General features: G+C 50.1%; 1 protein-coding gene across 1 annotated transcript in view; it reads right to left on the bottom strand.

The window, feature by feature from the left end:
• Positions 1-1,119: 1,119 nt before the first annotated feature.
• TIMP2 (TIMP metallopeptidase inhibitor 2) overlaps positions 1,120-15,478 on the bottom strand; it is a 52,012-nt gene continuing 37,653 nt past the window's right edge. Inside the window, exons 2-5 of the mRNA XM_067715951.1 lie at positions 15,369-15,469; positions 13,200-13,308; positions 5,351-5,475; positions 1,120-4,072 (exon numbers count right to left, since the gene is read on the bottom strand). Of these exons, the coding sequence (XP_067572052.1) occupies positions 3,875-4,072; positions 5,351-5,475; positions 13,200-13,308; positions 15,369-15,469 (533 nt within the window). The 3' untranslated portion in view covers positions 1,120-3,874. The remainder of the gene's footprint in view (positions 4,073-5,350; positions 5,476-13,199; positions 13,309-15,368; positions 15,470-15,478) is intronic.

The following is a 15,478-nucleotide window of genomic DNA, read 5'->3' as shown; positions in this document are numbered from 1 at the left end:
CATGCTGCGGAGCAACTAAGCCCATGCGCCACAACTACTGAAGCCCCTGTGCCTAGAACCTGTGCTCCGCAACACGAGAAGCCACCGCAATGAGAAGCCCGTGTACCGCAACGAAGAGTAGCCCCCATTCACAGCAACTAGAGAAAGCCCGCGGGCAGCAACGAAGACCCAACACAGCCAAAAATAAATAAGTAAATAAGTTAATAAAAAGAATGATGATGGGACCATTTTTTCCAACTTGAGAGGGAGAGAAGGGAGGCAGGGCAGGGGGGCAGGGGGGCAGGGGAAGGGACTTGAGGGAGCGACTGCAATGTAGGGACCTTATTTGGATCCTGATTCAAAACAACAAACTATAAAAAAGCATTTACGAGACCATCAGAGATGTCTGAACACTGACTAGATCTTCCATGACATTCATGGATTCTAATTATGTTTTCAAGGTGTGATAAAAGTATTTCGGAAATGTTTTTAAAATAGTTTTTGTTTTGGGACTTCCCTGGTGGTCCAGTGGCTAAGACTCCACGCTCCCAATGCAGGGGGCCCAGGTTCAATCCCTGGTCAGGGAACTAGATCCCACACGCCACAACTAAAGATCCCATGTGCCGCAACTAAGACCCGGCACAGCCAAATCAAAAAATAAATATTAAAAGGCTAGTTCTTGTGTTTTTAGAGATATGTACTGAAACATTTACAGATAAAACTGGTTGACATCTGGAATCTTCCCTTACTGATAATCTCGGGCAGGGTGGTTGGGGGAGTGGGTGCAGGAAGAGAAGAAAGACAGTGGGTTCATTGTGGACGATGCAAGATGGTTGCAGGGCTCTGCTTTCATGTGTGAGTGTGTGTGTGTGTGTGTGTGTGTGTGTGTGTGTGTGTGAAGTGCTCCGTAACAGAAAGGGAGAAGTATGTGCTGAATGAAGGGGCCCCGTCCTGCCTCTTGGCCAGTTTAAGAAACCATATTCCCTGTTGTCTGCCCCACTCTCTGCCACATCCCACATAGGCCTCTAAGCGTCCAGGCCTGCTTCTCAGGGGATAAACCAACCCGCACCCTCCCATGTTCCTAATCTAGAAAGCGGCAGCTCGGAACGTCGGACACGATCACACAGAGATAGCCAGCGCTCTCGTTGATAATACTGTTTATTGTCCACGGACCGAGCGGTCACTCGAGAATGACACAAGGCATCGGAGACATGCGCTGTCTGCTTGTCGACTTTCAACAACTCTCACGTGTTCCCAGCACAGGAAGGTCTCAGACTTCATATTCCAGCAAAATCACATTGCCCCAAAAGTAAAAAAAAAAAAAAACGAACAAAAAAATCCAAACAAAAACGAACAAGATCAACAAAGCTTTAAATTACGGCGGCAAGTCTGATATTTCTTAATACTTATCAAGCCAAGATTTGGAAATAACTACAATGTAAACTTTATTTTAAATATTTTGAGTTGCTTGCAGAAGTATAGAGGGAGGAAAGAGCAGTGCTTAGAACATAACATATAAATTAAACAATGCTGAATGCAGCCTTCTTAAACTATATATATACGGCAACTATTTACCCTTGAGGGTATCTGAGTGGCTTCTCTCGGCCACCACCAGGTACTTCATCTTGACTTTTTTTTTTTCTGCTCAGCATGGCTACAAGACGGATGTGCGTAGACTGAATATAAAGGCCATCTTTTAGAACCAACCTACTCAAAGATTCTTTGCCTCGTAATAATTGGAACTGGAGGACAAAAGATGGGAGACGGAAAATCAACGATACTCAAGGAACTGAAGAAAAGGTCTGAAGGAATCACCATCATAGGCTAGCTACCGCGCCATTTCCACTCTGGGCCCACTGCTCCCACGATGCAGAAACCTTTGAAAAAAAAAGGTGCGAGTCTAACCCCTACCAAGGGTAATAAAAAATACAGCACAGGAATGATTACAACTGATGTCAGAAACAAACCAACACATTTAAAAAAAATCAGCAGAAACAGGAGTAAATGTTACATATGATAACACCGTACAGGAAGCAGACGGGGGTGGGGTGTTATACTGATTGGAGGGTCTGGTGTTCTCGTATATACTGAAATCACAAGGACTGGTCCATTATGACATCTTACAAACTTTCTATCACTGTACAGCATGAAGACGCCCTTGGAGCGGGCCGGATTCCTGGAGAGTCCCCTAGTCTGCCCTAGAAAGGGAGTCATCAGAATCTGTGCTGACCAGGTCCCGGGTAGGCATGGGGGCTGCATGCCATGGTGGGGGAGGTCAGGAGTCTTACAGGTGCTTTGGGGTCACCGCAGAATAGAGCAGGCTTAGAAGATGACTTTGGAAGAATTCTGCAGAAGGACCACTCCCAGGCTGACAGACTTCAGTTTCACTGTGTGTGTTTGCATATAGCGTGCATGACAAACTCAGAGCAGTTTATCTTTAGAACACAAGTGGGAAGAAAAAGGAGATTATCTTTACTGTTGCTGAGAAATTTCTGCCTCTGCTAACTCCCAGTTTACTGGCATCAGGAAACCACCTTTAGGGAACAGATAGGTTCCCTAGTTCCCTATGAACTTTCTTAACCGAGACATCTTCGTAATACAAGAAATATAAGCAGAGGTGGGTACACTTGTAATTTGGGTTCACATATTCTCTAAAAATTCATCTTTAGAAGAATAATGTCTCTTAAAGCTGGCCACAGAGTCCTGGAGGCCCAGAAAGCAATGAGAATTCTACTGACGCCACCTCCCTCCCAAATCCGTCCTTCCCTGGGGAGGACTTCATTCTACGCTGCGTTAACTTCACTCTCGGGAACCCCCGCATGGCACAGTGACAGTCAGTCTTTGAGGGAGGTCATACTCTAAACCTCTGGCACCTGCTTGGGGGCCTCTGAGGCGTGTTGGGGGACAGAGCGGGACCCAGCTTTTGATGTCCTCAGGATGTGCAGACGGCACAGCCAGCTCATGCCACCAGCCACACACAACCCCTCGCCAAGCAAATTCGCGCCCCTCCACCTAGATGCCGGAGGCCAGAAAGAGAAGCAGGGAGCGAGGGGCCTCAGCAGCTCAGTAAGGAACTACAAGGGCAGCCAAGCCCCGCCCCCGCAAATGTCTGCCCCAGGGCAGAACGTGGCAGGTTCCGCCAAGGGCTGGGGTGTGTGTTGGGGGCCAGGGATGGGAATCAAAGGACTTGGCTGGAGCTGAAGCTCCTTGTCCCTGCATCGCTACAAGGTCTGGGAGGGAGGCTCCCGATGGAATTCTGCAGATTAATACAATTAACTGGGGCTCCATTAAGAGCAAGCCACCGGTACAGGGCTGCTCCCAGACACACAGAAGTCACAGGTACTGGGAGTCCGTGGTGGGCATGGGGGAGTCTGCGGGGGTACAGGGCACTTACAAGGGGCAGGGGCTGCCACCCTAGGGCCAGAGGTGGAAGCTGCAGGAACTGAGGGACATGCCCCTCTCAAGAGGAAAGGGACCTGGTAGGCCTGCTACACAGTCTGGCAACGACCCTCAAAAGTTTCTACAAAACGCACACTTCCAGGCTCTGCCCTGGCCAGGCTAGGGGACCCTTAAGTCGCTGCCTGCTCAGCGTTTGTGACAGTGCCAAGGCTGGGCCTGGGAGGGAAGCCCGAGCGTCCTGCCCCTGCCCGCGCTCAAGGATGGGAGACCGAGTTGCGCAGTGTCCAGGCTGGCGGGTGGGGTATGGGACCCACCTCTGCCTCCAGACCCACAACGATGTTGGAAAGGAAAACGGGGGTGGGGAGGAGAATCACACTAATTTAGACCCACTTGGATGACTGTTTTATTCATGCTGTTTCCAGGAAGGGATGTCGGAGCTGGACCAGTCTGAACTCTTGGAGGCTTTCAATTGGCCACAGGGGTGCTGGTGGCCTGCTTACGGGTCCTCGATGTCCAGAAACTCCTGCTTGGGGGGTGCCGCTCCACGGTACCACGCACAGGAGCCGTCGCTTCTCTTGATGCAGGCGAAAAACTTGGCCTGGTGCCCGTTGATGCTCTTCTCCGTGACCCAGTCCATCCAGAGGCACTCGTCCGGAGAGGAGATGTAGCACGGGATCATGGGGCAGCGCGTGATCTAGGAAGGGGGACGCAGAGGTGGATTCAGTCAGGGACCAAGGCCACTCACGGGGGCATCTCCAGAACCTGGCAGTGCACCAGGAAGGGAGGGAGCTGGGACTGGAGTCCAACCCGCTCCATCAGTAGCCTTTCCTGAGCCCCATACTCTCCAAATGGTAGTAGGCAGCCTGCCCAAGGCGGGACAGTACACAATCTCTGCACCTCCAGCAACTGTGAACGCGCCTCCACTTTGGGCCACCTGGTCTACCTTCTCTGAGCATAACAAACTGGCTTCAGCTCAGCCCTGCCCTCCTGGGAGTATAACAATAATAACAATAAAGGGTCTTGAATCTACTGGATAGGTTCAAATCAGATTAAAAGGACGTTGTCTTGCTCCCAAGCACGCATGGGTTTAGAGGGGATCGGCAAGTAGCATTTTGGCAAAAGAACCTGAGTTCACAGGAAGGTGAACACCTTCAGGCCAAGCAAGGAAAAACGAGGAACTCGCTTCTTAACTTCATGTTGGGCACAGAGGAGTTCGCTGGACCTACGTGTAGCTGTAGGTCGGAATTCACGTTCTGAACGAGCTAAGGACAGGAGGGCCCATCTACCAGGATGGGCAGGAGGGCGGCACAAGCAGCGCCAACCGGCAGAGGCCAATCCCCACAGCCTCACACAGGGCTGCGCTGGGCCAGCATCTTCGGGACCCAGACTCGCATCCTGTGCTGGGGCAGGGGGAGGGGCAGTGCTGATGTGTTAGCAGACAACAGGATGGGAGCCCGCGGGCCGTGGAGGAGATCTCACCTTCTACGGCTGCTTCTAAGCATTAGCACCGCTGTAACTGTGTTTGGTGCAACCTCTGGGCCGCTTTTAAGAAGAGGGGCTGGGGCTTCAGCACACAGACCCCACATTTACACGGACCCACGCATGGAAATGGCTGGTATGTTGGCAAAAGCACAGCACCCGGGACACTCTTTCACAAGGCACACAATTCTCTGCCCTTGTACATTTGTAGAAAGATACTCCTAGGACCATGTTCTCCCCACGAAACTCCTCCTCCTAGAAGGCTTCCTTCCTAGAAGCCACAGGCCACATGGTCAGATTCCCCTCACCTCCCAAATGTCCCTGGCTGGACATCCTCACTTGTGGGTAGGCCACACCTCCCCAGAGCCCTGGCCTAAGTTGGGATCCCAAGGACTGAGAGGCCCAGGAAAGCCAGGGATCAAATCCCAGCAGTCCACGCACCTGGAGGAGGTGGTGGTGAGGCGGAGCGTGGGAGGAGGTAGTGGCGGCTTACCTTGCACTCACAGCCCATCTGGTACCTGTGGTTCAGGCTCTTCTTCTGGGTGGTGCTCAGGGTGTCCCAGGGCACGATGAAGTCGCAGAGGGTGATGTGCATCTTGCCGTTCCCCTCGGCCTTTCCTGAGTAGACAGGGGTCACCAAGCTCAGGACGAGTCCTGGGTTCTCATCCTTCTCCTGCATTTGGATGTGGCTTGGGCATAGGGTCAGTTCTGACAGTACCGTGTGCTGTGGGCTCAGTCGTGTCCCCTCCGAAATTCAGATGTTGAAGCCCTTACCCCTAGCACGTCAGGATGTGACTGAATTAGGAAAGAAGGCCTTTCAAGAATTGATTAAAATGAGGTCATTAGGGTGAATCCTAATCCAATAGGACTGGTGCCCTTATAAGAGGAAGAGATTAGACACAGACAGACAAAGAGGGACGACCATGTGGGGACACAGGAAGAAAGTGGCCATCCACAAGCCACAGAGAGAGGCCTCAGAAGAAACCAACCCTGCCAACATCTTGATCTTGGACTTCCAGACTCCAGAATTGTGAGAAAATAAATTTCTGTTGTTTAACCAGTCTGTGGTTTTTGTTATAGCAACCCGAGCACACTCATACACTGTGGAACATTTATTCTGAGTATAAAGAGAATGCAAGCTCACTGTAGAAAACTTAGAAAAGGTAGGAAATAATTTTTTTAAAAAATTTATTTATTTATTTATGGCTGTGTTGGGTCTTCGTTGCTGTGCATGGGCTTTCTTCACTGTGGTGCGCAGGCTCCTCGTTGTGGTGGCTTCTCTTGTTGCAGAGCACAGGCTCTAGGCACACAGGCTTCAGTAGTTGCAGCACGCAGGCTCAGTAGTTGTGTCTCACGGGCTCTAGAGCGCAGGCTCCGTAGTTGTGGCATGCGGGCTTAGTTGCTCCATGGCATGTGGGATCTTCCCGGACCAGGGCTCGAACCCGTGTCCCCTGCACTGGCAGGTGGATTCTTAACCATTGCGCCACCAGGGAAGTCCGGTAGGAAATAATTTTTAAAAACTTCTCTCTTTTCATTACCTAGAGCTAAATTTTGATGCATTTCCTTCCAATATTCTTTTATGCACACGTATTCACACACACAAGATCATGTTGTACGTAGATTGTATTGTTTCCTGGTTTCTTTCCACCAAATATTTATTCCTAAGCATTTCCTCCATTTGATGTTGAACTTGTAATTCTGGGTTGTTCCGTTATGAACAGTAAAAATAGAATTTTATAAAATCAGAAATCTGCCCTGAATTCCTTTTATTGGGGATGATGAGACGCTGTGGTACCTTAGGCTCCTGACTCAGCCCCCTTCCTCCTTTTGTGAAGAGTTCTCATTGGTGACAGCCCGGGCATTAACTGAGAAGGAGAAAAAGACAAGCCAGTGTATTCTGGTGACTGACAGAACCTAACGAGGGCCAGGGAGGTCGTCTAAAATCTTGTCCCTCCTGCTACAATGGCACCTTGTCAAGAGGCACAGATACCCAGTGATGACACCAGAGCCTGGCAGAGAGCGACACGCGATTCCCTCAGAGGCAGAGAGGAGCCCCGGGCTGCACCCTGAGCACCTCGGCTTGACAAAGCTGCAATGCATCCGACTTAATGATCTCAGGCATAGCCCTGGCCACGGACAATCTGCTAATAGAAACATAGCTCAGCGAAGCACTGATGCAGCTTGTCGTCAACCGCGCCCTGTCGGGAGGAAGTGAAACAGAAATCTATTGCCAGGGGAAAGATGAGATGGGCTGCCTGAGGCTGCGAGCGGCACCAGTGACATCCTTTGCCACCTGCCCATCCTTTGCTGGGCAGGTGGCAGGAAGCAGTCCCCAGGTATGAATTCTCATGCTCTTACCTCTTCTTTAAACACGCCTCTTACCTTCAGGAGCTCTATTTTTCTTTGTATCTGTTTAGAGTTGTATGACATTCCAGGTAAAGAAACGTATCAAGGAGCAGAATGACTACTGCAGCATTCATTCTGATCCTAATAACTAAAAGAATATACGTCTGGGTGGCCTTAAACTTCAAAAATAGCTATTTTTTTTTCTAGGCCTGTAGCTACTTTCTATGAGTTCAGAATAGATGAGGAGCAAAATGGACAGATGGCAAGTAACTCCTTCCCACAGCCTGGTTTCTTCTGGCATTTACTACCTTGCCCAGGCTGGTCATTCATCAGAGGCAGGCTGAGTTCTCAGTCTGGTCTCTCCCTCCAGACTTCCGGAGCAACTTCCACTGTGTCAGGTGACGGGCACCAATATCCCACTTCACATCGTTCTTTGCCTTTCTTACGTATCTTGTTCCTTAACCAGCTCATAAACACGAAGGGTAAGGGTTGTGTCTTAATCCTTTTTTATCCATAGTTCCTTGCACATAGTAATGGCTCAATAAAAGTCTGCTGACGATGGCATGGGTATCTGTTCTAACAATGTGCTTCATTACCTTTTTCTTGCTGTCTTCCTCTTTAATCTTTTCACCACCAATTCAAACTTCCACAGAGGGCATAGAGATGAAATGGAAATTGTATAGTTTCAGTGGTCCCAGTTACTGGGCTCACATGAGCTTTAACTGTCACGTGTAAACGGTGTAGCATCTCAGAATGTTAAAAGGCGACCCCTTTCAGTAGAGGTAATTAAGACTTGGTTGGGCACGTGAACATCTGTCTGCCTTGGAAAAAAAGCAAAGTCTTTCTTGGCTACAGAAAAACAGGAATTAATTAAAATTTGTAACTGAGGGTTGTATGTTTATTTTTCCTTCCGGAGGAGAGGACTGTAGAAGAAAATTACAGGGCCGATTCCATAACAGTTCCTGAACACAAGCGTCTCACGGAGCCAACTCAACATGTGAAGTTGAGTCATCAGCCCAGGAGGAGGTGGGCTGCCCCAGGCTATGTGGTCACTCCTGGGGCTGCAGCCAGCGCTGGCTGAGTGGTTTACTGTGCCCCGTGATTCTTGGTTAGCCCATTCCGACTCCAGGAAAACAAGATCTAGAGTCTGTTCTTTAGAAATTAAACAGATTTGTTCCAGAGCTGTCTCGCTGAGCCAGGGAAGGAAGTCAGATTAGAGAGGTCCCTCTGTAATGGGGTGAGTCAGCCGCCAGTGGAAGTGCCTTTTATTAATCTTATGTTCCACGGCCAGTTAGGGAACTAAAATGTGTCCCATGTCACTTGCTTGCTTCCAATACTAAATGTGAGGTAGTCAAGATGATAGGCACACAGTCACCACATGAATTCCTCTTCAAGTGTTTTTAATTTTGATTATAAGTGGAGCTACAATTTGGATGGTTTCATGTGTAGCAAGCTTCTGAAATGTGTGTGGCAATTACTTGTATAACTGTCTTCTCATTCAGCCTGGGGACAATTGAAAGGGCCTGTGGTAGGAGCAGCACAGGTCACATACATGTTACATGTTAAATAGCACATATGAACGGCTGAGCTTCCACGTGGGAAAAATATCAATGTTATCACGAGTGACTTGAAATCGTGAGGCTTTCTGCACTTGACTCACGATGCTCCCTTTGGACATGAAGTCCTTCCCTTTCAGAAAATGGTCTGAGCACAACTGATTTTCCCTCCACGTCCCCCAAAAGAAAGAAAAGCAACCACCAGGAAAACAATCACCACGCGGCCACCACGTGGACCTCCGCTCTTGTCCTGGACCCACCTGCTAAGCAGCCCTGCGGTTTCCTTGCACTCTCGGGGTAAGCGAAACGGGGCAGGACCCAAGCCCCACGCTCCACGGAGACACTGCTGGGGCTCCTGACTGCTGGACATAAGCCATCTCCCCATCCTGCCCCAGGATCCGGCCAAAGGGCCCCATGGTCTGGACCACCCATCTCGTGGAATAAAGGGCGGTGCCCCGCTCCTCAGAATCTCGGGGCAAGAGGCAGGTCTGATTGACTGAGAAGGGCCCCAGGAGATGAAATAATGTCCAGAGGCTACTGACCTCGAGGGAGGTGACCAACCACGCTGCTGGGGCTCAGCTCTCCTGAGCGTGTGCAGACTGGCTATTTGGCACCTCTGGAACAAAAGGTCTGCCTTGACCCAGAGGAGGGCAGGTTCTCAGTCCTGGCTGCACACTGGACTCTCCTAGGGAGCTTTACAAATGCTGATGCCGGGGCCCCACCCCTGGAGATTCTGCTTGAATTGGTCTGGGGTGCCGCCTGGCCATCAGGATTTTTGCAAACTCCCTGTGGAATTCCAACGAGCAGTGCATGTGGAGGACTGCTGGGTTAGGCGTTGGGGCAGTGAGACTTCGAAACCTGGACCAATGATGGAAGAAGCAGAGTGTAACAGACCCAGGGGTCAGGCGGACCAGGGTCTAAATTCCGGCTGCACCATTGCACCACTCCCCGGCAGCGTGACGCTGTCAGGCGTGTGCTGAGAAACGCCTGACCAGCAGCTCTCCTGGGAGGAAAAGCTCTGGTGTGTAGCGTTTGCCCTAATTCTGTGGTGTAAATACTCCCCCTCTGGCCAATTTCAAGCTGCCACCATGACATCAACCGAAGTTTAACAATCGGCTTGAAAGTGAAAGTGGGTTCAGGCACACACCACGGGACCTGGGAACACGGCTCCAGCCTCTACTCCTCAGTTTTCCTCATCTGTAAAATGGGGATAATAGGGGGTAGTGAGGATTAAATGGAACCCACATGGAAAGCATTTGGAGAACGTCAGTGCCAGGAAAAGGGCACTCCTATTTCTATTAACAGGGAGCTGGTGAAGCCTGATGTAGAGGCCTTTAAGACAGAGCCTCAGCGTGGGTAAGGATTCAGCTGGGCATGTCTGGAAGCAAGTCCTAGCCCACACTGAGGTCGCTTTTCCACCAGGAGCCGCCCACGACAGGATGCAGGCTCTCCCTCCTTGAATAAGGGCTTCGGCAGCTCTGCAGTTTGGCCAGACAGCCCTTAGAGGGCAGTGTGGAGACTCAGCAGGATGGCTGAGGCTCTCATTTTAAAGGGTGTTAGAGACAAGGACAAAAAAAGGACACAGAAAATTAGAAGCCTTTGATTGGCTGGGGCAATAAGGTCCCTGAACCAGGTGTGTCTCCGCCAGTGCCATTTCCTGTGCTACTGTGATGTCACAGTCAGGTTGTCAGCTCTCTGCATTGTGATTTTTGTCCTCATCCGCTTCTCTCCATTTGATATTATCTTTCCTACTGTAAAAACAGTAGATACTGCAAATGTGAAACGGTGCAGCTGTTTTGTAAAACAGTCTGTCAGTTCCTCAAATGGTGAAACACAGAGTCACCGTAGGTCCTGCAGTTCCACTCCTAAGTATCTACCCAAGAGAAATGAAAACACACGTCCAGGCAAAAACTTGCACACACATGTTCAGAGCAGCATTGCTCATAATAGACAAAAGGCAGAAACAACCCCAGTGAAATGCTGAATGGATAGGAGAAATGCTGAATGGGTAGTACATCCATCCAGTGGAATATTATTCAGCCATAAAAAGGAGTGAAGTGCTGATACATGTTATAACATGAACAAAACATTAAAAACTTTAAAAAACATTATGCTGAAAGAAGCCAGACACGAAGGACCATATGTTACATGATTCCATTCATAAGAAAGTCCAGAGTAAAGAAATCTACAAAGAAAGATTAGTGGTTGCTGCGAGCTGGGGTCAGGGGAGAGTGGGAGTTAGGAAGGTAATAGCTAAAAGGTATAGGGTTTCTTTTTGACTGTGCTGAAGGTTGCACACCTCTGTAAATACACCCAGACCCTTGAATTATACACTTTAAATGGGTGAAATGTATGCTGTGTGAATTATATCTCAATAAAGATGTTAAAAAATAATAGGTGCTCAAAATAAAACATTTAGGAAGTTCAGAAGGGCCTATAAAGGAAGGAAAAAAATCTCCCATTATCCCCAAGGAGAGGGACAAAATTCTTGAGGTATTGACAAAGAAACTCACGGAAGCAGGTGCTGGATGTGAGCATTTTGTGGAAGGGAGGGAGGTACTTGTCCAAGGAGAGATCCCAGAAGCCTCCTTGGCCCCACTGCACCTCCCTCCCTGCAGCACCGCCCTTGCACGGCCAAGGTCAGTACCTTCTCCCGACACTACATCTTCTGGGTCCTGGCACCTGCTAGGGTCTCTGCCTCTTTGTACCTTTTAAGCATTCACTCACTATTTACATTTCCCCACGTGTGAAACTTATCTTACTTTCTTTAATTTATTCTCCTGTCCCCCCGCGGGTGGGAACATGGGCTTCCTGACAGCAGGGCCCCAAGATCTCTCTTCCTGAACCCCTGCCATGCCGAGCACAGAGCTAGGCACCTAGGGGCACCCGCTAAACATGTGTTGAAATGTGTGAATAACCGGGACGGAAGAAAATCCCCCAAATCATGGAGATTTGGATTTGGAATTCATTTTATGATTAAATTGGGATTTGGGGAACAAAATAGGATGTCGGTCTAGGGGAGGTGTCCTGTCTCTTCTTTTTTCTTAAGTTTGTGATCTGACTCCTACTTTCCCTAGAAGAGGGCAGTGAGGTTCCTTGGCTGACCCAGACAGCACCGGCCAGTATAGGGGCCACCAGCTGCAGACGGCCGTTCACATTTACATTTAAATCAACTGCAATGAAGTAAAATGAAAGCCCCAGCCCCTCAGTTGCACGAGCCGCAGCTCAAGCGCTCAGCAGCCGTGTGTGGTTCGTGGCGGCCATACCGGACAGCACGGGCATACAGCATTTATGGCACCACTGGAGGCTCTGTTAGACCGGGGCGGGGGGTCTCAACTCGGGGTGATTCTGCCCCTGCCCTGGGAACATCTGGTGATGTCAGAGACCCCACGACTGGGGGGAGGATGTTACAGCAATCAGTGGGTGGAAGCCAGGGATGCAGCTAAATGTCCTGCATGCATAGGAAAAGCCCCCCAACAAAGAATGATCTGGTCTCAAATGTCAATAGCGCTGATTCTGAGGACACCTGCTCTGGACTCTGGGGGGAAGCCTAGGTGGGTGGGCAGAGGAGGCAGTAGAAAGAAGCAAAGGGAAATCATTTTATGTAAGAATAAAAGAGTATAATTTTTAAAAGAGATGCAATGATAAACAAAATGTGGTCTATCCATACAACAGAGTATTATTCAGCCTTAAAAAAGGAGGAAATTCTGACATTTGCTGCAACATGGCTGACCCCTGAGAACATTATGCTCAGTGAAATCAGCCCATCACAAAAGGGCGAACGCTCTAGGATTCCACTTTTATGAGGTCCCTAGAGGAGTCAGATTCACCGAGACAGAAAGCAGAACGGAGATTGCCAGGGCTGGGGCGAGGGGGGCGTTTAACAGGCATGGAGTTTCAGTCTGGGAAGATGAAGGTTCTGGAGATGGATGGTGGCGATGGTTGTACAACAATGTGAACGTGCTTCACGCCACTGAACTGTACACCTAAGAATGGCTAAAATGGTCAATTTCATGTTATATGTATTTTATCACAGTAAAAAAAGAGGGATACGACGAACAAAGCAGCAGGTGAGTAGAGAGCGTAATAATATCAAGAGATTTAAAATGAGGTTTCAACTCTCCTTCCCCGCCTCCTGTCCGGGCTTGAGCACTTCCAGCATCTCACCTCTTTGCGTGCACCTGACCTCAAATTCCCTATGAATACCGGTTTACTTTGTTCCTTCCCCTCAAGTCACATTGGTTCCACTAGTCTAACAAGGGGAATGTCTAGGACAGGAGAAAATTCACTAATTCTCTGACGGGAATTAGGCAGGGAATCCCCGAGACTTCTGAATAGCACTGTGTGTATCGTCAGGGCTCTGTTCCACTTTGAGCCGCCCTGCCTCCCCACCTCTGGACGGTCCCTAGGCACGTTCCATGCCCATATCCACATACACACCTGCAATGAGATACTCCTTCTTTCCTCCAATGTCCAGCGAGACCCCGCACACTGCGGAGGAGGGGGCCGTGTAGATAAACTCTATGTCCTTGTCAGGTCCCTTGAACATCTGGAAAGAGGAGGATGAGAAATGTAAACGAATTGGGCGGCACGGCCACGTTCCCATCCCGAACACAGCGGGGCGCCCCGACATGCACCCGTGGTACTGCCAACATGGAAAAGGGGATGGAGATGTACCAGTAAGACAGATCAGAAGACGACCATTCCTAATGCACGGGATTCCCTGGAGACACTGATTTACTTCTTAGTGTGGCAGTTGTCACCAGGCTGGGCATGAGACTGTCATCCAGAAGGACCCGCCTCAGATAACACACCTGCTCTCCCTACCACCTGTGAGGTCATCTCAGCATCCCTGGGGAGGGGCTTATGTATCTCCAGGTGATTCTGACACATCACGGAGTATCACCACTTCGTGTATTTCCAGGAATTTTACGCACTGGCTACTTGACGGGGACCAGAGTGGAGAGGCGCCTCTCAATTAGGACGTAACTCCTTGGGCAAGTGGAGTTTGACTTTTCAACTTGTGATTTTCTTACAGCCTCTTGGGAACAGACCTGCTGCCCAGGTGAAGGGGTGCATTGTTCCAGTGCCTGGGCAGGAATTGAGAAAGCCACAGCCAGGGAGCTCCTGCGGCCCCATCGGGGACAGGGACAGGCAGTGGCCTGAGTGTGGACTGAGAACTGCCCTCCACGCCAGTTTTGGGGGTGCAGGCTGCTGGAAGCCGGGTGAGCGGGGGTGGGGGTAATGGAAAGGGGAGCGCACGCATGCACCAGGACCACACAACAGAGGAGCCTAAACATGGCTGTAGATCACAGACACGCGGGCTCCACGATTCCACACGAACTGCATCAGGACTCTCGCTGTGGCTAAACCGAGATTAATAGCGTTGTTTGGTTTTGGGGGGAAGAGTTTCAACAAGCAAACTCAAATGGAACAGGGTCATCCCAATGTCACGACGAACCCGCTTTGCAAGAGCCACACCCCAACTCATGCCAAGAAAGGTTATCAATGACGTCTGTCACCAAAGGGCTGAAAGTGCTTCCTTGCTGTCAACACCTGCCTTTTCACGACCCCTCAATGAGGCGTGAGAGCAGAGATAACTGTCCTTCCCGCTTCATAAATAGAGATGTAGGCACTGGGTCACCTCTTTAAATGACATAGGCACAATGATTAAGCATTTCTTTGACCTTCTGGTAACATTTATGTTCTATTTTTTATTTTTGTAACAAAATTAAATATGGATGGCCACAACTACTACCCAGGTTGAAACGCTGTTCCTCCAGCTGGAGCCTAGAATCTTCTTCCCTCTTGTAGACCAAGTTAGTTATTGTCAACATCAGCACTGGTCCTGTCTTCCCAACCTCCCCGCCATGTCCTCCCCTCTCTCCCTCCCTCCCAAATATGGGCTCCTTGCCACATGACCTCGAACACAACCACCATTCTGAAAACCTAACAAATGCCACCACCCCCTCGGTCTGCAGCCCCCAGTGCCTCCCGTCCCTCCCCTCCCCTGGCGAAGCATCTTCTCCGTCACCGGCCAGGCTGCCATGTCCATTTCCTTCTCAACTCCCCTCTCTCAGGAAGTTGTCCCAGCACACCTGTCCACAGGAGTCCTCCTCTGTCCAAATCCCCCCTCCTCTTAGAGCATAAAGCTAACCCGGTGAGACTAGAGTCCACCCGCAGTTTGGGGGAATCAGGTCACCTGCTCTCACATTGGTCGTGGGCTCCCAGAGGCAACAGCCAAGTTCCCACTGCCTCTGAACCTGCCATGGAGAGGTGAAGAGGCACTCACAGAACGTTCCACAGATGCTGTGAACTTGGTAACTTAAGGCTGAGGCTCACGAAGATGATGCATTTCTGAAATAACCTAGCTGGTGGGAACAGACCACGCCCACACCACTTCTCAGCATTTACGGATTAAGGAAAATCAGATCCACTTGTGGCTTGACGCCCTCGTTCCTAGCTGTCTGCCTCAGAGGTGGATGGACCGAGTCCTAGGGACCCAGTGGTGCACTGAGGTGGTGGGCCAGCCCCGCCCGGTCCCCGGCCCTGCTCCCAAAGCTCCCACAGCTCTGCCCAATGGAGCAACGCAGGGACAGTGGCCGTTACCTTTATTTGCTTGATCTCATACTGAATCCGTTTGATGGGGTTGCCGTAGATGTCATTCCCGGAGTCCACCTCCTTCTCGCTGACGGCTTTGGCCCTGATCACTGCAAAAC

Source organism: Pseudorca crassidens, chromosome 19 (genome assembly GCF_039906515.1).
Source record: "Pseudorca crassidens isolate mPseCra1 chromosome 19, mPseCra1.hap1, whole genome shotgun sequence".
NCBI lineage: Eukaryota > Metazoa > Chordata > Mammalia > Artiodactyla > Delphinidae > Pseudorca > Pseudorca crassidens.
Note: the sequence above shows the minus strand (reverse complement) of the source record. Positions and strands in the feature narration are given on the sequence as shown.